Source organism: Chanodichthys erythropterus, chromosome 20, assembly GCF_024489055.1.
Source record: "Chanodichthys erythropterus isolate Z2021 chromosome 20, ASM2448905v1, whole genome shotgun sequence".
Taxonomy (NCBI): domain Eukaryota; kingdom Metazoa; phylum Chordata; class Actinopteri; order Cypriniformes; family Xenocyprididae; genus Chanodichthys; species Chanodichthys erythropterus.
In genome coordinates this window covers 14,901,193-14,925,877 of record NC_090240.1, presented here as the reverse complement: position 1 = coordinate 14,925,877, position 24,685 = coordinate 14,901,193, and the positions used below count along the sequence as shown (strand labels likewise).

At 41.6% G+C, this 24,685-nt stretch overlaps 1 protein-coding gene across 1 annotated transcript in view; it reads right to left on the bottom strand.

The window, feature by feature from the left end:
* The window catches only part of si:dkey-178k16.1 (band 4.1-like protein 1), a 59,073-nt gene extending 35,148 nt beyond the window's left edge, over window positions 1–23,925 (bottom strand). Inside the window, exons 1-3 of the mRNA XM_067370455.1 lie at window positions 23,875–23,925; window positions 23,526–23,690; window positions 3,354–3,458 (exon numbers count right to left, since the gene is read on the bottom strand). Of these exons, the coding sequence (XP_067226556.1) occupies window positions 3,354–3,458; window positions 23,526–23,690; window positions 23,875–23,925 (321 nt within the window). The remainder of the gene's footprint in view (window positions 1–3,353; window positions 3,459–23,525; window positions 23,691–23,874) is intronic.
* Window positions 23,926–24,685: the final 760 nt, after the last annotated feature.

Below are 24,685 nucleotides of genomic sequence, written 5' to 3'. Positions count from 1 at the left end.
ACGTTTTTATGACGTTGCTTTTTAGACGTATCGCCGCGGTTCTTGATTTGACATTTGCGCTTTATTGCGTTTTAAAATAACTTCCCACCGACACTACGCCTAAACCTACCCGATAGTGTTAACAAAAGCAAACGTGACGTAAGAAGCGTCCACGATCCGTTTTTCAGCTCGTTTAAGGGGTGTTTGGGGGGGTGGTGAGTCGACTCTTCATCGTAAGTCGAACTCCGTATCGGCTGAGCTACCGAGCAAGCTTGGTTACGGCCAAAAAAAGCGAAACTCATAGAGACGGAAAGTCCAAAGTACGTTCATTTACAAATCGGGCACTCCGTTAAGAAGCGTTTTGAAGTCGTGACATGATATTGCGCGAGGAGATGCGAAAACAAGTCTTTATGAATCCATAATCCGATCCCGGCCATCATCGAAACCGTGTGTGAAAATGAGCAAAAGCACTTATTGACGCTTTACCGGCCTCTAGCGTTAGTTTCTGTCGAAAACTGCAGCAAGATGTACTCGTCGGTACGTAATTTTGTGTCTCGCGAAAACGTGCCCACGGGTACGTCTTTCCTATGAGACCAGGTTGTTTGTTTACCTGCTTTACTATTAAACAAGAGCTTGCGCCCCCTACTGTCTTGCTCATCATCTTGCTACTGGGGTACCTCAGGGCTCTGTGCTTGGTCCACTTCTCTTCTCCATCTACACGTCATCACTAGGATCGGTCATTCAGGATCATGGTTTCTCCCATCACTGTTATGCTGATGACACACAACTCTACCTCTCATTCCAACCAGATGATCCGACGGTTGCTGGTCGCATCACAACCTGCCTGACAGCCATTTCTGCCTGGATGAAGGACCACCACCTCCAACTCAACCTTGCAAAAACGGAACTGCTTGTGATCGGTGCAAACCCAACACTTCATCACAACCTTTCAGTTCAACTTGGGTCTTCAACCATCACTCCTTCCAGGACAGCCAGAAACCTTGGAGTGGTGATGGATGCTGGTCTAACCTTCACAGATCATGTTGCAGCAACGACCCGGTCCTGCAGATTTGCCTTGTACAACATCAGGAAGATTAGACCCTTCCTATCTGAACATTCCACACAAATTCTTGTCCAAGCTCTTGTTCTATCCAGACTGGACTACTGTAATGCTCTCTTGGCTGGCCTTCCAGCATGCACTATCAAGCCTCTACAACTGATCCAAAATGCTGCAGCAAGACTGGTCTTCAACGAACCGAAGAGAGCGCACGTCACTCCTCTCTTCATCAGTCTGCACTGGCTGCCAGTAGCTGCTCGCATCCAATTCAAGGCTCTGATGTTTGCTTACAGAACGACAGCTGGCTCTGCACCGCTATACCTTAACTCACTACTTCAGACTTACGCGCCCTCCAGAAACCTGCGTTCTGCAAGTGAACGGCGCCTTGTGGTGCCGTCACATAGGGGCACAAAATCACTCTCACGGACCTTCTCCGGGACTGTTCCTGGCTGGTGGAATGACCTGCCACGCTCTATCCGAGCTGCTGAGTCTCTAGCCATTTTCAAAAAATGCTAAAGACGTATCTTTTTCGTCAGCACTTGACCCAGTAGTAGTAGCACTTACCTTGACTAATATTCTTCTCCTATCTGTGTATTTATTTATTTAAAAAAAAAAAAAAAAAAAATTCGCTATGAGCACTTTACTGACATAACTGTGACTTCACTCAGCACTTACATACTGTTGTTCTCATGTTGATTTAATTGATTCTACTACTCTCATTTGTAAGTCGAACTCCGTATCGGCTGAGCTACCGAGCAAGCTTGGTTACGGCCAAAAAAAGCGAAACTCATAGAGACGGAAAGTCCAAAGTACGTTCATTTACAAATCGGGCACTCCGTTAAGAAGCGTTTTGAAGTCGTGACATGATATTGCGCGAGGAGATGCGAAAACAAGTCTTTATGAATCCATAATCCGATCCCGGCCATCATCGAAACCGTGTGTGAAAATGAGCAAAAGCACTTATTGACGCTTTACCGGCCTCTAGCGTTAGTTTCTGTCGAAAACTGCAGCAAGATGTACTCGTCGGTACGTAATTTTGTGTCTCGCGAAAACGTGCCCACGGGTACGTCTTTCCTATGAGACCAGGTTGTTTGTTTACCTGCTTTACTATTAAACAAGAGCTTGCGCCCCCTACTGTCTTGCTCATCATCTTGCTACTGGGGTACCTCAGGGCTCTGTGCTTGGTCCACTTCTCTTCTCCATCTACACGTCATCACTAGGATCGGTCATTCAGGATCATGGTTTCTCCCATCACTGTTATGATGATGACACACAACTCTACCTCTCATTCCAACCAGATGATCCGACGGTTGCTGGTCGCATCACAACCTGCCTGACAGCCATTTCTGCCTGGATGAAGGACCACCACCTCCAACTCAACCTTGCAAAAACGGAACTGCTTGTGATCGGTGCAAACCCAACACTTCATCACAACCTTTCAGTTCAACTTGGGTCTTCAACCATCACTCCTTCCAGGACAGCCAGAAACCTTGGAGTGGTGATGGATGCTGGTCTAACCTTCACAGATCATGTTGCAGCAACGACCCGGTCCTGCAGATTTGCCTTGTACAACATCAGGAAGATTAGACCCTTCCTATCTGAACATTCCACACAAATTCTTGTCCAAGCTCTTGTTCTATCCAGACTGGACTACTGTAATGCTCTCTTGGCTGGCCTTCCAGCATGCACTATCAAGCCTCTACAACTGATCCAAAATGCTGCAGCAAGACTGGTCTTCAACGAACCGAAGAGAGCGCACGTCACAGCAACATCACGTGACGCTTCTGACGAAGGCTACAGGAAGTAGCCGAAAACTAGTAAAGCAGGTAAACAAAACACTCCTGTCTGACTAAAAGAAATTTTAAAACAGGGCATGACAGTGTTGATATGTTTGGTGTTGGCGGAATAGATCTGCTACACTGCTGCTGCTGTTGGTTATTTCTGCTGCTGCTGCTGCTGCTGTACGGGACTTACTACTGCCAATACATACACCACACGCTGCTGTGAGCAAGTAAGACATGCTGCTGCTGTACAATATGGCATACATGAATTGCCCATAGCAGATCTATACAGGTGGAGCTGGGGAAGGAGGAGGGTATCTGAAAGTGCCCTCCAACTGCTACAGCAAATGCTGACCAAGTATTTGAAGGTTGAGCAGCGAGCTCATTGGCTACTGATACAGCAGGAACCAATCAGCTGAACCCTATAGAGAATGATGTGATTACAAGCAGATTGAGTTAAAGACCTATCAGCCTGAGCCATCTAGAGTTTCATGACAGAACATTGTATAAATACGATGGGAGGATGTAACGCTGACCTTTTGGCTCTCCGTGTCACTGAAGGTTAAGCCGAAGTAGTCCTTCTCCAAGAGGTTGAGATGTTCACATACCGCATCCAGTAACACTTGTCCTTTGCAAAGCTTCTGTACACACAGATAAAGAAGAACAGAGAAAGAGCACAAAGCACAAAAGAGATTGATTTAGTGTTTGTCATTGTGGAAAATGCCCCCTTACGGTTTAAATCAAAGTCGGGAGCATTGCTCGTCTCTTTACTGGGGCACGATAACCTTTTCTTGAATAAATGATGATACTTGGGATTCTGTCATGCAATGTGAAGGTGATTTTTAAATTTTAAGGACACAAGTCAACATCATATTATCTAGCCAGACTCATATTAACCAGTAAAACACTGGTCAATGATGTTTGTAATAAGAGGCCAAAAGTCGCCACATATGCTGTCAGTAAGAGACTTATGCTAATCATACAATTCAAATGGTTCTGTTATGTTTTCAGTGCATATGATCCGCTCTGTGTTATCATGTCTCTGGACCAGAGCAGACTGTGTGCACGCTGTGACAGTTCGCGTGACACTAACGTGAAACCAGACTTCAATGGAAAGCATGTTCAAACTGTCTGAATCAATCCCTATCCCCTACATAGTGCACTATGTGCCGTTCACCATGTAGAAAAGAGTAAATGTGTGAATAAGTGATTTCAGCCACACCTATTTATAATGTAGGGGGCGGGACGCTTCAGATTCTAGAGAGCATTTGATTGGACGAAGCTGAATTCAGAGTGATGTCATCAAAATCATTGATCCATATTGGTAGAAGTGAGAGATGGTAAGTTTTGAACACTTGTATCTTCTAACTGTGAATTTTGTCATTGTTTTGGAGCACACTAGCTTATAGATAACCCAACATGTTAACATATTATTAGGCTAACATTCATATTAAAATACAAAAATTTATTTCATGGGGACTTTAAAGCATGCAGCTAAGTGTGCATTACAGTTTTAATGCATTTCCTTACATATCTAACTTAATATTAAGAGCTGGGCAATAATATATGCAAATATACTATAAATATATTTAGATTACAGTCAAGAAGATAAGAAATTGAACTAATTGAATCATCTGCCCTTTGTTACATGAATGTTTCAAATAACATATAAGATAGAAGATTTATGTACTGTTTCTGCAAAAAAATAAACCTCATTTCTCCTCAGTTATAGCTAAGCATCTGTGTGCCTTTCTGACCACACCCAGTCATTCTGCACAAAAGAGTGGCATATGCAACACGCCTGAGACACCAGCTCTGGCTTTGCCTTTCTAAAGAAACACTGAGCACTCGCCGCCCAGGGAGGCTGTTTCCCGCGGCGACAGAGATACAGCGCAGCTGTTTCCATGGTAACAGAAATGGTGAGGTTTTATGTGTGTGAGTCTGTGCATGTGTGTGTGTGTGTCGCCTCCCTGGCCTCTCATGGCTGAAGCACAAGGTTTTTTTTAAGAGGGAGAGAGAAAGAGAGAGTAGGTGTGCTATCATAAAAGGCTTCTTAAGTTAGCCAGGGAGCCCCTGAATTACAACAGCACATTATTTTAATATGTAAAGGTAATTTCATAGTTTGTACACCAACATAATGCACTTGAAAGACTCAATTTTGAAGGATCCCTGGGTGCAGAAATGTACTTGGAGTTCTGACTAACATCAGTACTGTATTTGTTGCCATTGGTGATTTCAGGCAGTATTGTACTTTCACAGCTTGCTTCCATCAGCAAGGCTTGTAATGAGACATGCTCTATTGTTTTTATCTACAGTTTTCTGAGTGCAAAGATTTTTATTATTGATGATGTGACAATGAAATGTTCATTAACATGCTTTTTTACTTTAGATATATTAGACTTCTCTCTGTGATCAATTCAAGAATAAGCCATTGTTTCAGTGGAGTCAGAGGATATTTAAAGGGACAGTTCACCCATACTCACTCAACTCATTCATTCATCTGTGGAAAAGAAAACCAAATGTCTAGCAATACTCTCAAGCTGCTTTATTACCATACAATGAAAGTGAAGGGGGTGGGGGGTGATACTTAATATCTTAAATGAATAGGTGAACTAAATGAATAGTTCACCCAGAAATGGAAATTCTGTCATTATTTACTCACCCTTGTGTCGTTCCAATCCTGTATGACTTACTTTCTTCTGTGGCACATAAAAGGTATTTTTACTTCCATTGTTGCACACACACACAAAAACATTGAGGCAATGCTTAAAACATTTTATTTTATGTTCCACAGTAGAAATAAAGTCATACAGGTTTGGAACGGCAAGAGGGTGAGTGAATGATGACAGAATTTAATTTTTGGGTGAACTAATCTTTTAAACACAGAAATTGCATGTAGCCTTCAAGTAAGTCTCAATTTAAGAAAATGGCTTTAGATTTTTCAAGCAAAAATTTACAATCAATATGTAGCGTATGCACACGTATCAGGATAATCAATAAACTTTGGAATGTTCAGAACGCTTTTAGCATGCTGGACTGGGTTGTAAAACCCCCCCAGAGACTGACCAGATCCACATTCCAACACCCCACACACACAGGGACACACAAAAACACACACACAGACAGACACAGAAACACACAATCATACATTTTCAACTGTATTTGTAAACTACCACTATGCTGAAATATATATTTCATATATTTTTAGGGCCTATGCATGTTTCCTAGTGTTTAAATGAGTGTATTTGTGCTAGTGTGCATTTTAACGATATAATTTTGTCTGTAAACCATAACTTCTCTCCTATGCCTTTCTGACCTATCGAGTTTGATCTCGTTTCAAAGCTCCGGACTCGAGCTATTCATTGAGACATGTCACCAAACGGACAAATGTATTTTTCTATGTGTTTAATGATACTGTGAAGAACACACTCCGTTTGGAGATCTGATCTGAGAGTCATAAATCATTGGATTAAGTCGTGAGGCCAAACAATGGGAAAGCTTTCCCGCCAACTTTGCACCCATGTTATTGGCTACCCCACCTCAAGGAGGTGTGTCGGCTTATCTGTCATAAAAGCAAAGACGCACAATTTCTTGTGTGTTCTCTCCCGATTGTCTCACGAGCATCTCATGCACGTTTTCCCCGGAACCCTCCGGTGACCACGCGCTGCCACCGCGCTCAGCTTCGGGATCGCCATCTTCCAGCGAAACTCACTCTCGTCCTCAGTTCAAACCTTCCCGCTGAACGGAGGAAGCCAACGAACTGCACCAGCGCTAACCTGAAATTCGACACACGCAACCAATGCAAGTATACTGCCGTTTCTCAATCTTAGATGATGAAACTGATTTCCGTGCTGGCTTAGGACTGGTTGTGAGTTTGCTACTTGCCTTCTCTCTCTTCTTTCCTTATCTAATTCTATTCTTGTACATAGGTGTGTATTTTCTTGTATATATATTTAGATGTATAACCTCTGTATTCGTAGTTTGCATATATTAAAACGTTATTCATGCTCGATTGTTCTGTTTGTTCTTTCAGCGGAAAACCCAAGTCACTTTAACGTTGATTCGATCGCTTGATGCTTTAGTTATTTTCATGGCCAGAGAATAACTCCGTTTATAATATTCTGTGAGGGACTTAGTTTGCTGACAAACGAGCAGTTTCTCTAAATAATTATTAAACCAGAACTAATCATATATGTAATTGATTATAATTCGTTGTAATTGATTCACAATATATGTTTAATTTCATTGGGTCGATATATGAATCATAATTTATTCATAACCTTATGAATTATTATATTCATATTTCATCCATAAATTGATTAATAACCGCTACATTTCGTTACATATATTATTTGGTGGAGGATTCGCGAGCAACGTTTTAAACTTGGTTTTCGGTAAAAGAGCAATGTAGAATAATTTTGTATGATTTAACTTACATGCGCGTTTTATTCAGTGAGAAGACGCACGGGTCCTCACTACGCACCGTTAACAAGCTGCTGTTTGTGTCTAGAAACACTGCAGGCATAGCCTTGGTTGACCGTGGAAATACACTGCAGTCCATTGATATCTCAAGCTCGTATCTGTGAAGGACGACAATCTTTGCAGTAAGTTACAGTTTTGAATATTAATTTCCGCTTGAATAAACGAATTGAATCGTGTTCAGCGAGTTTAGAGGGTCGATGGCGAGATTCCTGCGACCACTCTTTCGAGGCCTCATTATATTTACCCGCTACTGAATCTGAATTTCTTGTGTCGTCCAAAAATTCACAATAGCAGGTTTGCTCCTGGGTTACGTCGTTTGGACTAGCTACCCAAAACCACGTGATCCCCGTTACAGATCTAATCGGAAAAGCAGTCCGTCTGGTTTATCGATTGATGTGTAATAATTTGGAGCTCGTATCAGCATTCTGATCCAATGTTGATTAGTAACAGCGGCGAAGCAATCCCGCAAAAGTTACATATTCGCGTGCATTAAAGTTTGCACCAAAGGGACTGATTCCCAGAGTTGTGTACCCGTGAGTAAAACGGGTACACATATATTTATGAAAGAATCCGCTGAGGTTCTATAGTTGTAATCGTGACCGTGCAGTTAAAACAGCGTAAGGGTCAGAAACCCACAAGCGCGCTCGTTTTTGTATCACGAATTAAAGAAAGGGGATGCAGTAACTCTGACCAGACGCCAGAGGGCAGTCTGCTCCAGGTGTGCCACCCCTCCCTACTTATTGGTTGTGTGGACTCAGTGACGCCACCGCGTGGACGTTCTGAGTTAAAGCCGCTCCATACTTTGAACTGAAATTATCTCCAAGTTATCTTTTGCTTCTCTATACTGCGGGGAGTTGTAAAAGTAATTTGCTTTTGGTGGTTATAAGCTTTCCAATCATTGTTGGAATGTGGTTTACTGATTTAAATTTAATTTAAACACGTTTAAATTTTTAATTTAAATTGTTTCCCTTCCAACAAGGGAATTCACTTTCTGAGAGTGCGCCCCCTGGTGGACACTGTCAGATAAGTCAATTCTCTTTTCCCTTGTATTCTTTTTCCTGTATTCACAGATCTACTTTATTTTATTTTATTTGAGTTTATGTATTTTATTTTTATTCCACTTTGTGTTATTTCATCCATTCCCTTTTGTCTTTTCTCTCTCTCAAGTTATTTCTTTAGTTTACTTTGGAAATTCATTCCTTTATTACTTAATGTTTTATTTTATTCACTCTTAGTTCTGGGTCCTGTGTGTTATTGGCTGGCAATAATATTCACGCACACCCAAGCCTCCCTTATTTCATACACTTATTTTTGAATTTAATTAAATAACATTTAATTCAATTTTAAAATTAAGTAGTGTCAATCAGTTGGCATTTTGCTATCAACAAGCAATTCTCTTTAGGAAAAATCTGCAAATAGGGAAGGCTTTCTCTTTTCTTTCTCCCATTCTGTTATTCTATGCACTCATTTAAATTTAATTGAACAAGTTTAATTCAAATTTGAATCAAGTGCCTCTGAATTATCCTCTTCTCGCTTTTTCCCATCCTGTTATTCTATGCACTCATTTAAATTTAATTGAACAGAGTTTAATTCAAATTTGAATCAAGTGCATCTGATTTGTTTTTGTTTTATGTTATTTTTACTTTTGTTCTGCTTCTAGCTAGTTCCTTTTATACCCCTACTCTTTTATCCTACACACTTAATTTAGTTAAATTCTATTTAAACAAGATTTAAATTGAGTTTAAATTTACAATTAAGTCGTGTTTACCTGACTGTTTGTGCACTTGCAGATAAGGCCCTTTAGCGCCCTGGGGTGAGCTGACGGTTGCTCCAGTGAGTTCCAGTGAGTGGAGCTACCTGGCCTGGCGCTTCTTACACTAACCGTGTGTGAATCGTGGACATTCTGACCTCGTATCACGGGCAACACGCAAAGACATCAGCGAGTTGTGTATCAGGTACAGGGAGGCAACGAGACCCGGGGTGACAACAAGCGGCAATTTTGTTTAATTTCCCTGCTCAGGCTTCTGCATGACAGAACCGCCCGTTTGGAGTAACTGCCCGTAAAGGGGACAGACTCTGAGTTCAGGGAAAACTCAATCTTGACTGGTCACTCGGGCCGTTGGCGCAAATACCTTGCCAAAGTGCGCAATTGTGCTGGTGTTCCCTGTTTGAGAGGTTGCACCGTGGTACAAAGGGGACAGGTGGCCACGGACACCGCAGTAGAGTGTTTGATCGTCGAGGAAAGGTGGCCTGCCATTGAGTTCTTATCTGAGCACCCACGATTCACCCAGGCCTACGACATACAGTCACTTCACCTAATTGAAAGCCACAGAATATTACATATTCTTCAATTACTCAGGTGCGGGCCAACCCTTAGGCTCTCGATCCATACCATCCCTCTAGGTTTTATGATGCAACCGTGCACTCGCCTGACACCGTCATAAACCCAGCTGGAATAGGAAGTTTAAGTTTCACTTCTCCCTCTAGCCCTTCTGTTTTAGTTTATTGCGATTCTATTTTGATTCCTTTCTATTTGTTTACTGCTCTATTTCTCATTTAATTGCATCCTCCCTGTTCTGTTTTGCTTCTCTACTGTGTTTGTTTCTTTCAGTTCATGTAAAAGCAGAGCCTGTGAGAGCCATCACGGAAAACTGAGTAATAGATAGACGACCGAGCAGCGAGAGTCATCAAAGGACTCTTAGGGCTACCGCCTGTCAAAATCTTTATTCAAATCCGGCACTCACCCACACAAATTGACCCGCGTGGTCCTTTTGGCTATCGACAATTAAGTGTCTAGCCTACATTCCACTAACTGTCTGCACCAGTTAACTGGAACCAAACCAAAGAATTATATAATCATGCATTATTATAAGTCGTTAGCCCTGCGCGTGCTTGCATTGGTTCTGTTTGTGCTGTCTTTCTCTCGCCAACAGCAAGCTAACGTGTTCAGAGCAGCCAGCCCCAGCACCCATGGGGACGGACTCAAGACCGGGTTGGGCTCCCTGACCAGCACGATCCTGCCCAACGACGCTGTGGATCCCCAGCACCTAAGCAACGAGCAGCTGGACGACAACCTGAATCGACTAATGGCCCACGATCCAATGCCGAGCTACAAAGAGTGGGCGAGAGTCATCCGAGCCATCGCCCACAACCTCAAGCTCCAGGAGGAGGACGCCCGGAGGAATCAGGCCCAGATTCATCGTCCACCACGATCAGCGACTCGTCGAGACCCAGGACCAGCGTTGGACAGCGGACGAATCCAAACCCGAGCTGCAGGAGGAGCTGCAAAGACTTCAAAAGCCTTGCAGAGCTCCACCTGGAGGTGGAGCGTAGAAAACTGACTGGAAAACTCCAACACAGCGAAGCTCCCCTAGCCAAAGCAGAGACTACACTGAAAGACAGACACACTAAAGCCCTGACCTGTGAAAATCATCTCAAACAGGCCCAGAAAGGAGTTATGGCTCCGAAACAACAAAGAGACTATGTGAATGAACTTGACACTGGTTACAGAGTACTGAAAAGTGGCATGGGAGGGGAAACACACATCACCGAGTTTCCCTAACCAGTCAAGAAGCCCTAATTCCAAATGGGGTTAAAAGTCCACTGCCCAAAACGTCCAACGGCCAAGAACCTTCGCCAGCAGCTGTCACATCCAACTGCCAGCACCTGCGACAGGTTCTGATCCAAAAGCTTTCTGACCCTGCATCAGATCAAGGGCTCCCTGCTGCCATGGACCTAAAACGGGGCAGACTGAATAACCCATACACTTTCTACAGCCGAATGCAAAGAGGGTACTACGGAGCACGTAACCAGCCAGCAACGGAGGAAGATTTCATCTTCAACCCTCTGCTTCTCCGAGAGCTGCACCCTGCGGTGAGTGATCATCTGGCAGCCTTGGCCTGCTCAAGCAGCATGTCTATTCAGCAGCCGCGAGGACTTGGTCGACGAAGCTCAAGCCAAGCAGAGAACTGCGTCTAAAAAGACTGTAGAAATTCCAACCAGTTACCCAGACTCCGATCACTGTCCAGAAACCTGTCCTTACCTTTTTGAAAGACTGAGAAATGAAGCTGAAAGACAAACTCAGACTCTCAAGTCACAAAGATGTGAGCTGAATGTGCAGTCGCACAGTCCAAATGAGGTCCACCTTGAACACACAGCTCCCACACACCACACCATTGGTCGAGTGAGCCTGGTACCTCCTGTGTGCGTAGCGCAAATGGACACGTTTCTCTGTTCCACTCACAAAGGCCTGCTAGACTGTTTTGAGCCCTTATTGAACGCCAGACCACTGAAAATCTGGGCTCAAGTGTGTGAACTTCTGCCTTCCCAGTCACCCAGGCCACCTGAGCCAGACGGTCAGGTCACAGAGGTCGCGGGAAATCTCCCAGCTAACCGCGGGAACCCGGTCTTGAGCACAGTTCAAGTTCGCTACCCGGCACACTTCAACCCACCATAGACTGTAGCTCCCTCTGCTCCAAGGTCATGACAGACTCACAGCTGAATGATGTAACTACAACAGACATTATTCTCACACTGTGGGCAGACAACTCAGCCTTCAGCCACACGCTGTTAAGTGCCCTCATTGAAGGAACACCGGACCTCCCATTTGTCAACATGCAAATACGCTTCCCATTGGACTTTCGTCTGTCAACCATGATGACCGTCAAGGACATCTGCGTTGTGAACTTCAAATGGAACAACCGGCATTTAACCCATCACTTCCTGGTCCTTCCAGACATCCTGATGCACTCTAATGCTCATACGGACAGTGCAAATGAGTTGTTGTGGCCCCAATGACTGTACAGCTTCCTGTTGTTCCTGTCAACACTGCCAACTTCCTGTCAGGCCAGACTATCCAACAGGTCTGCATCCTGATCAACATACAGGAACTTGTAGTACCACCTTACACCAAAGGGGGTGCTGTTTGGATCAACATACAGGAAATTGTAGTACCACCTTACACCAAAGGGGTGCTGGTTGGCTCAACAGGCAATGTGGTCAAACCCTAAGCCACATGCTGGGCTCCTTCACACTGTCACATGAAGGCGTGGAACTTGGACTTGCTCTAAAAGCCACACCGCTAACTGAAGTGTCACCCTACGTAGTTCACAGCTGGCTCAACGAATGCATGGTCACAGACATCAGCATTCCCAAAGCCCACCATCTAGAATGGATAATGGACCACGGCCCCTATGACTTTGAACGCAAGTTAACAGTCATTAACTTAATACCAGCTGCCATGGTCCCAGAAGGAAGCTTAAGCAACACAAGTTTCACAGCATCCTTCAAGAGCATCTCCATCACTTCCATCAAACTGGTACCCACAGAACAGGTGCACAGAATGGAGCTGATGGAGGACAAACACCTTGCAGTACCCACAGTCGCTAACCAGCCTGCCTGTGAAACTCAGGAAAGCGCTGCACCTCTGACAGCCAACCTGACAGCTAACACCACAACAGAGGAGCCCTTCCCAAGGTTTGAGCCTAAAGGCCAACAGATCCAGAAAGATGCAAGTGCGCTAAAGAATGATGCAGACTGTCAAAAACTCAGAAACGTCTTGCACAAATTCAAAGTGACATTTGACAAAGACCTTTATGCTGTGGTCTCACTAAACTTCACACAGTGCATAGTGCAACACACCCAAATGCTCCTCCCACCTTAATCAGGCAGTACGAAGGTCACATCGCCCCACATGAACCAGTACAGGAGGTTGTTCATTCAACAGAAGGAAAAGGTGTTATCTGCCCATGCAACAGCACCTATTCAGCCCCTACCTGGTCCATTGTCAAACCAGACAGCAAGTGGCGACCCACCAGCGACTTCAGGAGGCTGAACCAGCAGGTGCCACTGCCACAACGTGCCAGAAAGCACAAGTCTGCACGGAGCGGAGATTCAGCTGCCTGTCAAAACTGCTATAACAGCACACCAGCGTTGACACTTGAGATACTGGTACCCCAACAACAGCGACCAGCCTGTCACAGATACCTCAAAGAGAATGCGTGCCAAGGAATGCCCACGGCCTATGTCGATGGACGTTCCTACAACCATGAGGGCATCCCACAGGCAAATGCAGGGGTACGATGGTTAAGAAACCAACCCTGCCAACCACAGAACAGCAGGTGGGGTCCCCAGTCATGTCAATATGGTGAGGCAGCAGCTACCCTCAAAACCCTTCACGTCTCCTCAGCTCATAACATCAGGGAACTCATGTGCACAGACTCGCACTTTGCCAGACCTTGTTTCACATGCCATCTTCTGGGCTGGAAACAAACTGGTTTCAAGACTGAATGCAACAAGCAGGTGAAACATGAACACATGTTCCAGACACGTGATCACCTCACCCAAGCACACGACATGATCGTTTACTGGGAAAAGGTGAAAAGATGCTTGAAGCAACCAGGGCGTGACAAAGGTGTGAACGACCAAACTAATGCCCTTGCCAAGACTGGCACACTGCATAACAAGCTATGGTCACACCCACCCCATTCACCCACCCTTAGTGTGGCAACAACAACCCGCAGCCAGCGGACTGTTCCTGCAACATTTCCCACCTTACTGCCACTGCCACTGACAACCAAACTTTCCAACATTTCCATTCGAAATGTTTTGTACCACCACTCAGACCCCTCCAACCTCCCGTTCCCGGCATCTGGTCCCACGGCGGCCCCTAGCAACAAACGACTGCACGAGACCGACCACATGCTGCGTGTGGGAATAAACTTTCTAAAGTATGTCCCTGATGTCCTCACAGCGCCAAAGCTTGTACTGCCACAGGGCCAAAAGGGGTGAACTGATATACACCCACGACACACCATGTGCCAAACACCATGGCACCAGAACTACGGACGAGACATTAAAACAAGTGGCGCACTGGCCCAGCATGCAGCAAGATGTGGCAGAGCACGCCAGAGGATGTCAAGTTTACCGTCATGTCCAGACTGCAAACGCAAAGCACCGAGCTTCACTGCAAAACCGAGGAATCACATTTCCACGGTCAGTCGACCAGAAAGACTGGACGGTAAAACCTCCTCTGATGCTCATGGCCATCACAGACACCGTACAGGAGTCAACTCAGGTGTTCCCCACAGAACTACTGATGGCACGGCAGGTGCCACTGCCGTTGCATCTGTACCAACCAGGAGACTTGAGTCTCATCACAGCCTGCTCCCCTCATCAGCAGCACAACAAGCTCCGCCTACAACTGAGAAAGCAACTCGCAACACAGAGCCAAACCCTGCAAACCACCTGCAAATCCTGGAAAGGTATTGCGGTGGTTCTCCGCACTCACAGTTTCCTGCTGATCCAAACTGCGAACTCAAGGAAGCAACTGTTTACAGTCCTCCAGAATGACTTTGCCCAAAATCAGCTGGTTATAGCTCTGTTGACAGACCTGCTGCGAGAAATTAGCTTCTCTATGGACAGAGTGGCTATGAATAGGAGTCCTCAGTATCCTACACAAACTGTGCTGGACTTTGCTACTGGCAGACCCAAAGACATGGTCAATGTCAGGTGGCGGCAACGTAACACCCATGCCAAGAAACACACATCAGTTTATGATGCCTACCACAACAGCAACCCACGGCTGTGCCCGGCTCCCCACTTTCGCAGGTGTAGTTTCACCAAAGACTTTCAGTACTTCTGCCCAAACCAGCTCTTCCTCAGAAACCACACTGAAGGAATGGGCCGGTTGCAGCCCATGACCAGCGACACACGCTGCCCGGCCAAGCCTCGCACCCCAGTTATCGGAACACAAGCCGAGACTGTGGGTGATCGACTGCTCATCCACACCCCCACTCATGCTGCCATCGTAATCTACAATCAGCACAACACCGCCACTCATGTCAGGCTGCCCAATCCAAGTAAGAGGATCCATTTACCCCTGAGTTCCATCCTTTATCACAGCCACCTGGCAGTGCACTGTCTCTCAAGCAAAGAGGACCAGTCAGAACTGGAAATCCCATCTTCCCCCAGGGATCACAATCACACCTTAGATCCAGGAATGGAACTGAGGATTGACAAAGGGGGTCCCAGCTAAGTGACAGTACTCCCACTGATGCAGCCCTCCAAGCACTCTCACGACTGCCTGTCCTGACCAGCTCACCTAGAGCCCGAGCTTGGACTGCTGCCAACACAATCCGTTGCCTCTCCGTGGCAATCAAGTACGCACTCGCCCTGGGCCTGGCCTTCATCCTATCCCAAGGGATCAAAGGGATGCAAGAATCCACGGACAGGTGCTTATCTGCTCTCCCTCAAGGACCAGTAGGAACCACCTGCTGCGTGACCATCCGGATCCATGTGCCATCGAACTTGGTTACCGTCCAACGAAGTCCGCACAGGAACTTCGTCGGCCGAAAGGGGGAATCTGTAGCGTATGCACACGTATCAGGATAATCAATAAACTTTGGAATGTTCAGAACGCTTTTAGCATGCTGGACTGGGTTGTAAAACCCCCCCAGAGACTGACCAGATCCACATTCCAACACCCCACACACACAGGGACACACAAAAACACACACACAGACAGACACAGAAACACACAATCATACATTTTCAACTGTATTTGTAAACTACCACTATGCTGAAATATATATTTCATATATTTTTAGGGCCTATGCATGTTTCCTAGTGTTTAAATGAGTGTATTTGTGCTAGTGTGCATTTTAACGATATAATTTTGTCTGTAAACCATAACTTCTCTCCTATGCCTTTCTGACCTATCGAGTTTGATCTCGTTCTCAAAGCTCCGGACTCGAGCTATTCATTGAGACATGTCACCAAACGGACAAATGTATTTTTCTATGTGTTTAATGATACTGTGAAGAACACACTCCGTTTGGAGATCTGATCTGAGAGTCATAAATCATTGGATTAAGTCGTGAGGCCAAACAATGGGAAAGCTTTCCCGCCAACTTTGCACCCATGTTATTGGCTACCCCACCTCAAGGAGGTGTGTCGGCTTATCTGTCATAAAAGCAAAGACGCACAATTTCTTGTGTGTTCTCTCCCGATTGTCTCACGAGCATCTCATGCACGTTTTCCCCGGAACCCTCCGGTGACCACGCGCTGCCACCGCGCTCAGCTTCGGGATCGCCATCTTCCAGCGAAACTCACTCTCGTCCTCAGTTCAAACCTTCCCGCTGAACGGAGGAAGCCAACGAACTGCACCAGCGCTAACCTGAAATTCGACACACGCAACCAATGCAAGTATACTGCCGTTTCTCAATCTTAGATGATGAAACTGATTTCCGTGCTGGCTTAGGACTGGTTGTGAGTTTGCTACTTGCCTTCTCTCTCTTTCCTTATCTAATTCTATTCTTGTACATAGGTGTGTATTTTCTTGTATATATATTTAGATGTATAACCTCTGTATTCGTAGTTTGCATATATTAAAACGTTATTCATGCTCGATTGTTCTGTTTGTTCTTTCAGCGGAAAACCCAAGTCACTTTAACGTTTTTCGATCGCTTTATGCTTTAGTTATTTTCATGGCCAGAGAATAACTCCGTTTATAATATTCTGTGAGGGACTTAGTTTGCTGGACAAACGAGCAGTTTCTCTAAATAATTATTAAACCAGAACTAATCATATATGTAATTGATTATAATTCGTTGTAATTGATTCACAATATATGTTTAATTCCCCATTGGGTCGATATATGAATCATAATTTATTCATAACCTTATGAATTATTATATTCATATTTCATCCATAAATTGATTAATAACCGCTACATTTCGTTACAAATATGTGTTCATATTCAATTACAAATAATGGTGCTGTCAAATCGATTCACTGTGATTTATCCCATCTAACATAAAAGTCTGCAGTGTGTGTGTGTGTGTGTGTGTGTGTGTGTGTGGACATATTATATATTTACAAACTTATGTTAGATTGATTAACTGCAATTAATCGATTTGATAGCACTAGCAAATAAACAATTTATAAGTTAGTAGAGTACTTATTTTTGTGGCCAGCGGTTTAGACATTAATGGCTGTGTCTTGAGTTATTTTGAGGGGACAGCAAATTTACACTGTTATACAAGCTGCACACTCATTAATTTAAATTGTAGCAAAGTGTCATTTCTTCAGTGTTGTCACATGAAAAGATATAATAAAATATTTACAAAAATGTGAGGGGTGTACTCACTTCCGTGAGAAACTGTGTGTGTGTGTGTGTGTGTGTGTGTGTGTGTGTGTATATATATATATATATATATATATATATATATATATTGTTTTTTTTTTTTTTGATGAAAAAATGATATTTGGTTTTAAACTGTTGTAAAATTGTTTTTAGGCTTGATTTGTGTTGATAATATGGTTTATAAAAGTAAATTTATCCATCTCAATCATCCAAATTCTTAAATTAACTTATATATTATTATTATAGTTAACTAAAACTAAAACCATAAAAAAAATATTTAGCTGAAATATATATATATATATATATATATATATATATATATATATATATATATATATATATATATATATATATATATATATATATATATATATATATATATATATATAACAAAATAGTAATGGTAATGAAATAATAGTAATTAATAAAATGTTAAAATAATATTAATATTAAAATGAAATAATATTAAAATAATATAAATAATGTGTGGACCACACAAAATTACTAAAAGTTTAATCTAAACTTAGATTAAAGTGGAAATTATAACACAAATTCATAATATTCATAATATATCACATAATTCAAAATATAAATAATAGTAATTAATAATGAATAATTAATATTTGTAGCAATAGCCTACAATGGGTCAAAATTATCAATTTTTCTTTTATGCCAAAAATCATTAGGATATTAAGTAAAGATCATGTTCCATTAAGATATTTTGTACATTTCCTACCATAAATATATCAAAAATGTATTTTCGAGTGGATATGCACTGTTAAGGACTTCATTTGGACAACGTTAAAGGCGAATTTCTCAATATTGCACCCTCAGATTTCAGATTTTCATATAGTTGTATCTCAAATATTGTCCTATCCTAACAAACCATACATCAATGGATTATTTATTCAGCTTTCAGATGACATCTAAATCTCAATTTTCATAATAATCATAATAATAAACAGGCTTATGAGCATTTGAAAGCAGACACTTGTCATAACTGACACTTGTCCTCTTGGAGTTTAGATGTGAATCAAAATCTTTTTTTAGTATTATTATTATTATTATTATATGGAAAAGAGCAATTTGGACATTGTATTATTTTGTGTCCTATGGAAGAAAGAAAGTCAAACAGGTTTTGGCTAAAATTTGAGGGTGAGTAAATGATGACAAATTTTTAAAATCAGGGTGAACTTTAGCCAAGGATGACAAATACACAAGCCTGGTATACCCTCCTCTGAAATGCTGGAGTATTATTTACTCCATGGGGCCACTAACGTGTTGCAGTTATAGATTTCCCATCCTCCTCCCCTTCAGTGAAGCGTAGAACACTGGAAGTATAGGCAGCCTTTGACCTTTAGATTGGACAGTCTGTCTCTCTCAGTAGGTGTTGCTGCATCAGTAATGGCAACTGGATGGGACACACTACCAGAGAGCTACGAATAAGACCCCAGAGAAGAGACATGTCTGAATACACCCTGGAAATCCATCAGCCAACAGACCCCCGGGGCACACAGGCAGACATGGCACTGATCTCAGAGCAGTATGTGGCACTCCCTGGAGAGCTATAGTGTGGGAGGGCTTTTTACCTATCAATGAACACCCCCGCCCCCATCAGCCCACACTAGCATTCATATCTCATGTGCTGTAACTCCCAGGAGCACTGCAGTAGGGAACATGAAGCTGCATTGAAATTCAGATGAAAGGATTGAAATCATGTGAGGTCCAGGGATAATCCCTGTGATTTTTTTTTATTGATTTGTTTATTATTATTATTATATCTATACTTAATCCTATTATCAATACAGCTGGTGGTTGGTATGGGTGCAATAGTGTAGTTTCAGTTACGTTTTTTTTTTTTTTTTATGTGTATAAATTACATGAAATATTTGCAATATACTTTTTTGAAGGAGATATAAACGAATATTAATGATATATAATTAATATAGCAGTGATTCTAATTTGCTTTTGTTTTGCTGATAAGTTTTCAAAACACAGGTGATTAGTTTCACACATGCTCTCTTGAGTATGAGAGTGCTAAAACTGATATATTTTCATAGCACCTCTAAATTAAAGGTAGGGTAGGCAATTTCAGTGAGGCAATAAATAGCAAGCTAGCTTTTTATCTGATCCCACCCTCCTTGTAGAGCGCTCTCCAAAGCCACGCCTCCTTCAAAACGTCACGGGTTACTGGTGTAACCCTTGTTCCCTGAGTAAGGGAACGAGACGCTACGTCGAATGACGCAATGGGAACCCATCGCGTCATTCGACGTAGCGTCGATAGTTCCCACAAAAGGGAACAAATGAACGCACAGCCAGAGCACAGTCTACAAGATGTCATGAGAGACGGTGTTAAATTACCTCATGTCTCAAAGCACATAACATTACAATAATAATGAATGTAAACAACTGACAGAGCTCTTAAGGCCCGGGTACACTTCATCTTGCGCGCAAAAACGATGGAGAAGGCATGCTTCTTAGTTTATTCGTCTAGTTTTTTAAACGTCTTCTTCAACGACTGCACATTATGCACAGTACTGTGCATATTGCCACCTAGTGGACTCTTCGGTCACTGTTGCACACGCAACAGCAGGGTGTGCGGCCGGCCGAAAATTAAGTCATGCGGACGGTGCACGAACGAGGGCGGCTGAAGTATACCCAGGGCTTTACATGTACCACCTGACTGCTGCAGATTAATTTCGCCGTTGATAGTGTTATAGAAATGCATAAGTCCATGTCTGAGGACGTGAACAGCTCCAGGTAGAACGTGACAGGTGACCATCTCTTAAAGGCCCACTGAAGAGTCTTGGAACGTGCAGCATTTTTCAGTGTGTTGACGTAATTTCAACTGAAACAGGAAGACAGGGCGGGATATATCAAACAGCCCTGTCCCTTTTTTTAAAATAGCCAATAGCATTTAGTTTATATATCACAGCTCGGCCAGAGCCTCTGAGCTCGGTAAAGCTTTGGTTTCCTTCTATCTTTTTCCTCCTAATCTCCTCTATTTTGCTTTAAAATACAGCATTCTGTGCAGAATTCAAATGTGTCCAATTCGTTTTGTGGTCTGCGCCGACTCGAATATGATCTGGTCTGTCTACAACTCTGTACAGCTCTTACGGGAAGGCTGTGATGCTGTGAGGTGTGATGTCTGCGTGAGCAGGGTGTGCGGAGGTATGCAAATACATATGTTGACAGGCAAGTAGAACATCCTATCCTATTTGGTCTGAATATGGACAAACATTTTTTTTTTTTTTTTTGTCCTGAGACTTCCACAGAAGATATATGTATATTTTATGTACATTTTACGTTATTGATTGCTATCAGGATGTGAAGAAAGTTTCACATCAAGTGAAAAAAAGTGTTTATGAAAAACATTGCCTACCTTTACGCCTCAGTAGCAAAAATGCAGATAGATTTGGGAAGTTTTAATCATTTCATTGAATCAGTTACTTCAAACTTTTTCATTATCAGTTCAAATCAGTTTAAATTTTTTAGTATATTTTTTAGTAAATATAAACATCTAAAACCAAACAGTGAAATTAAGTTAGTTTCACTCAAATAATAATGAAAGTTCATTGTACTAAATAGAAAAAAGCCTCAAAATTGCATTGTAGTAAGTTGAACTTAATATAATTGAGTTGAGTTGCAGCCAATTTCTAATTCCCAGCATGCTTTGCGTCAGACTGTATAAATAAATGTTAAAATTAAATGTTATTTTGTGTGTTTTTGCACAAGATTAACATAAGGAGTTAATGTTTAATGTTGTGTTATGATTTACAGGGGGTTCTGTTATGTCTGTTTTATAGGGTTACCACTGTGGTGAAGAGTAGAGCCTGTGGTTAGGTTGAGGATAGTTTGCAAAACTTTTAAGACTTTAATTTAAGACTCTGTTTGATTATATAAAAGCAAGTATGTAATGACAGTCTCTTTGTTAGTTATAAAAGCATGTGTTATTTGCTATCTAACATTTAACTAAGACCTGAATGTGATGTTTCTGTAAATGAACTGTATGTAATTAACATTATGATGAGTTGGACGAGGGAGCGAAGGGATGCTGGAGACGGGATTGTTAATGACAGACACCTGTGCTCCGCTTCCATGGCTCTCGGCCCCACCCCACTTGTCACAAAAATTTTAAGTTCTACTAACTTAAAAAAAAGAGAGAGTTAGTTTACTTAAAAAAAATTGAGCTAACAAGTTTCCTCAAATATTTTGTGTATTCTTATTGAGTTAGTGTATTGTTATTTTAATGCAAATGAATACTGTGATCAGGGGCGTAAATCGCGGGGGGGACGGGGGGGACATGACCCCCCTTATCTGAGTGCTGTCCCCCCCAAAAAATATAATTAAATACCACTCTAAGTATTGTAAATAAATGATATATTTTTTAAATAATTGTTTAACAATTAAAGCAATACAAACGCAAACAGGCGTTTTAAGTTTAGAAACATTTTGAGTCACCCCTCCCTTGCCTCACAGTGGTTTGGTCCACCGCGCACGTCACACTCGTGCGTGTAGAAATCCGGCGGCGCCGGCGGGAGAGAAGACAGACGGTAGTTAAGAGGAGCTCTAGAAAGTAGGCTGTTAAGGCTATTTTATTCAAAAACATCGGATGAAGTGGTTATTTTTGCTTTAATGCTGACGACGCTGAGTAATTAGTCATAACAAAAAAAGCAAGATGATAACATGATTTTTTTTTTCCGTGAGCTATTTTAGCAATTATAATGTTACCTAGCGTGTTTGGTAGCTTGTTTACAATAGTTTGTTGGATACTATGTCACCCACACCAACAACAATTAACCGTGTGATAAGAATATGTGAACTGTAATAAGGCTAGAAGATTTACTGTTGTGTGTTGGGGTTTGCTCAAAGTATATTCATCGTATTTTGGTGACTTGGTTGTAAAAAACTTCAAAAATATTCCAATAAATAAATGATTTTGAATATTTTGGTCAATTTAGTAAGTTTTTTTTTTTATTGAACCAAAGAGAAACATTGAGCATAATGGCAGTCTACATGCTACACTAATAATAGTAGTAAGGTTTTCTTCTGTGTAACATTACGTTACATATATCCTTTATAAGTAAAATTGTGGCTGTATTATTTGTGTCCCCTTCAAAAATTGCTCTTGAGAAATTTTATGTTTATTGTCCCCCCCTACTGTCCGATGAAATTTACGCCCCTGACTGTGATTAAATATGTTAAACTAGATTTTTACTAAATGTTGAATCTTGTCAAGTAGACTACTTCTAAATTATGATTATTGTTTCTATTGACTGAAAATAATAATACATAATATAGAAAATTGAGATGAAAGCCTGAAAAAATTTCAGGATAATTATATAATTGTAATAACCATACCTTTCAAAAGTAGCCAGTAAGATCACATGATCCTTCATAAATCATTCTAATATGATTTGATGCTCAAGAAACATTTCTTATTATAATCAATGTTGAAAACAGTTGTGCTGCTTAATATTTTTGTGGAAACCGTGATTCTTTTTTTTTTTTATCAATAGGACAGCATTTATTTGACATAGAAATCTTTTGTAACATAAATGCCTTTACCTTCCCTTTTGATCACTTTAATTGCATCCTTGCTGAATAAAAGTACTAATTTCTATCAAAAACACATATATACATAACATTTTAAAACATGCAAAATAAACTAACTATTGTAATATTTGTGCATATGAATATTAATGAATACAATATTAAACAAGATATTTTACTATTTTTATTTGTCAGATAAAATACTTCTAAATTATGATTATAATTTATTGTGATAGAAAATAATCGTACTTCAAAAGAATACTACTTAGCTAATCTATAAATATTGACAAATATCTGATCAATCAGATGAGATATCCAATCAGGATATAGTTTCTCAGCTACACTGCTCAACTCTACTGGACAAAACACAACTAATCTAGCTGGTTAAGCAGTCGGCAGAGGTGTGGTTGACTTGACAAAGGAATACAGCACAACAGTATGTGAAATAGCTGAGAGCCCTAGAGATCTAGCACCATGTTTCTTCAAAACACCACAAATTAGTTTTAGCGCACGCAAGCAACTGCTGTACCTCCACCCCGGTCTCATAGGCAGATCCATCTAGCAGTGTGACTTTCACAGGTACTGTCTTTGGTCTTTTGGAGGATTTCTGCGGAGATCTGGACATCCTACTTGGCGTTTTCTCCGACGAATCATCCGTGTCTCTATGCTCATCCGACATCTTTGAATCGTGATCCTGAATTCAAGTAATCAAAAAGCATAATTTAAAAAAAATGTCCTGGCTAGAAACAAATATAGTCTGAAATCATGGTGTAGCGTTCAAAAGCAATGCATGAAAGGATGTTTTATGAAAGCTGCATGGCATTGTCAAACGTATTATAAGGCATGATATTTTAATAAATTATACATCATAGGCTTACCATATAACCTCCGTCTGCTGTATTCTTTGTGGTCGAACTTCTCTCTGACATAGCAATCACTTGCAGTCCTAAAGTAATAAAAAAAAGATTGACCAACTCATTAAACAGATTCAACTTTCCTCACACTCGACATTTTATTTTCATATTAACTTCTTTATAGGCCTAACAGGTTAATAAACATACTTTAATGAACATATACATATTGTATAGTTGACCATTGTCAACATAGTAGTGCTACTTTAAGTGGTCTCTTGTATCACTTTCAGTATTTTGAAGAGTTTTTTATTCTTAAAACAAGAATCTTCTGCCTTCCACAAAATGAACAAAGCCCTATAGGTTTGGAACAACCTGAGATTATTGAATAATTTTCATTTTGGGTGAACTATCCATTTAATGTGATTTGATAGAAGAAGAACAAACACATCTGTTGGTTTATCTAATGAGCCATGCTGCGGCATGTTCATGTGTGTTGCAGCGCGAATGTTTCATAGTTAGTCACCAAATGACCAGTACAGAGTCTCTTTACTGAATCAATGCCTGCAAGAGAGGACATCTGGTGACTTATAGCGCAGGAAATGTGTTCATTGACACATATTGATGAGAAACGACTAAAACATTGATCTCATATTAATAAATTACACAGTTTGAGTACACACATTTACTATGTTGAAATGAAGCACTTAATGAAATGAGTAAACATAAGCATTTTATGCTATTTTCCTTTCTCTACAATAGAAATCTTGGTAAAATTAGACTGACTGACGGACGTAAAAGCTTAAAACCTAGCTAAATGTACAATCCTTTTTTAGCA